The following is a 1,670-nucleotide window of genomic DNA, read 5'->3' as shown; positions in this document are numbered from 1 at the left end:
CGTTCTCTTTTTCTCCATCCACTGGGACCTCCTGTCTCCCCCTTTCCACGCTAAAGCTTGCACGGCAAATCCCACGGATCAGTTATGGGCACGCACAATTATGGTTTCTTCGGACAAAAGCTTAAAAAAGAAAGAAAAATCGCAACTTTCCCGTTTTTTTTCTTTCTCTCTCGTGAAGTGGTCGTTATTCGTACACAGCACTGGCGGCCCGCTTTTCATTTTGTTCGCGTATCTTGGCCGTCAATTTGGTGGGCTACAACGAGCACCGGAATAACGAGCGGAGACAAGAGTCGATCACGAAGAAAACGCGTTTGTTTTTGCGATCTGCGGATGGCACGTGCCGCATTTTCTAATCGGAAAAGCCGTGAAGGTGAAAAGGAGAAGCTGTTTGATTATCGACGTTCAAGAAGGATGCGGATATGACTTTCATGGGGGAAGCCGAGCTCCACAGCAGCACATAGCCACTATCCACGCTAAATTCAACCACACTTTCGAAAGTGAAGGAGGAAGATTCTTTTCCTACCCTTACCTTTGTCGACTCTCCCACCGCCGGAGGGTGATGACGAAAGTCGGTGCCGATAAAATGTTACAGAAACAAAAAAATCTGGATACTGAAAGCCGATATTCTTATTATTACAGCTCCTAATTACATCGCTCAATCTAATATGAACAGGGTAAAACTGGAAAGAACTGAGAAAAAGTAAGAAAATGTCAAAGGTGCAGCTTTTCGGGGAGTTTTTAATGGGGAACAAGTCAGAGGAGGCGCTACCGAGAAGATTTGGGGCAACCCTGGCCGGCGGCAATCTTCATCTGGACGTTTTCGAAGTCGGACACGCGGCAGGGGATGGTGATGCCGCCTCGGTGGTGGTGCCCGAACTCTTCTTCTGCTTCTCTCAGAAGCTGACCGAAGAGGGGGTGATTGAAGTAAATCACCGGAACCAGGTAACGATGGGTGTCGTCGTCTTTCTGGCCGACGTATACCGCCAAATGGCCCTTCGGGACGGCCACTGGCTTTGCGTCCAATGGGGTCTCCCCGAGTCGCGAGTAATCGGAGAGGAGCGAGCGTCTCGAAGAACAAAGCGTCTTCCCCATGCGGCGACCCCAGTTGCGGAGTTTCGTCATCGTCTTGTTCTTACGTTCGTGGTCGGGGGGGCTTAATCGAAGATACTCTCTGGATTTCCGCTTCAAGGCCCATCTCCAAACCTTGACGAGCTTTCGCCCGAGCCTGAAACCTCTCATTCTCCTCATGATATTCAACACAAGGGAACCGGGTCTTCTACAATTAAAGTGGAGAAAAAAGGAAAAAAAGGGGGAGAAAATCGAATGTTTTTATTTTCTGATTTTCGTCCGGTGTTCTTAAGAGAACGGCCACGGGTCTGCAACCGATATGGCGAGACGGAAAAGGGTGAGACAAACGTCGGACAGGGAAGACGGGATATTGGACATGGTAAACCTTAACTCAGAGGAGAAGGAAGTGCAGAGAAATCAGACCACCGTAGCTTGGATTCCCGCAGCTCCCCCAACTCCTCCTCTCCAACACCTTCAATCCCTTCTGCACCCACTCTTCGCTTAAATCAAACCACCATCTCCCCCATACTTTCCCAGATCCTGATGAACAGAATTCTTTTCAATTTTTGCTCGAAAGACATGCCAGATTTTTCCTCAATTGA

The 1,670-nt window shown here is 48.9% G+C and overlaps 1 protein-coding gene across 1 annotated transcript; it reads right to left on the bottom strand.

Annotated features, from left to right (window-relative positions):
• Positions 1-629: 629 nt before the first annotated feature.
• Positions 630-1,647, bottom strand: LOC137948608 (auxin-responsive protein SAUR36-like). Its single transcript, XM_068794704.1, has one exon. The coding sequence runs from the start codon at positions 1,246-1,248 to the stop codon at positions 766-768; it is 483 nt and encodes a 160-aa protein (XP_068650805.1). The 5' UTR covers positions 1,249-1,647; the 3' UTR covers positions 630-765.
• Positions 1,648-1,670: the final 23 nt, after the last annotated feature.

Source organism: Aristolochia californica, unplaced genomic scaffold (genome assembly GCF_029961685.1).
Source record: "Aristolochia californica isolate CCGP_79_NKW_82.1479 unplaced genomic scaffold, dmAriCali1.0.hap1 SCAF_13, whole genome shotgun sequence".
NCBI classification, from domain to species: domain Eukaryota; kingdom Viridiplantae; phylum Streptophyta; class Magnoliopsida; order Piperales; family Aristolochiaceae; genus Aristolochia; species Aristolochia californica.
Note: the sequence above shows the minus strand (reverse complement) of the source record. Positions and strands in the feature narration are given on the sequence as shown.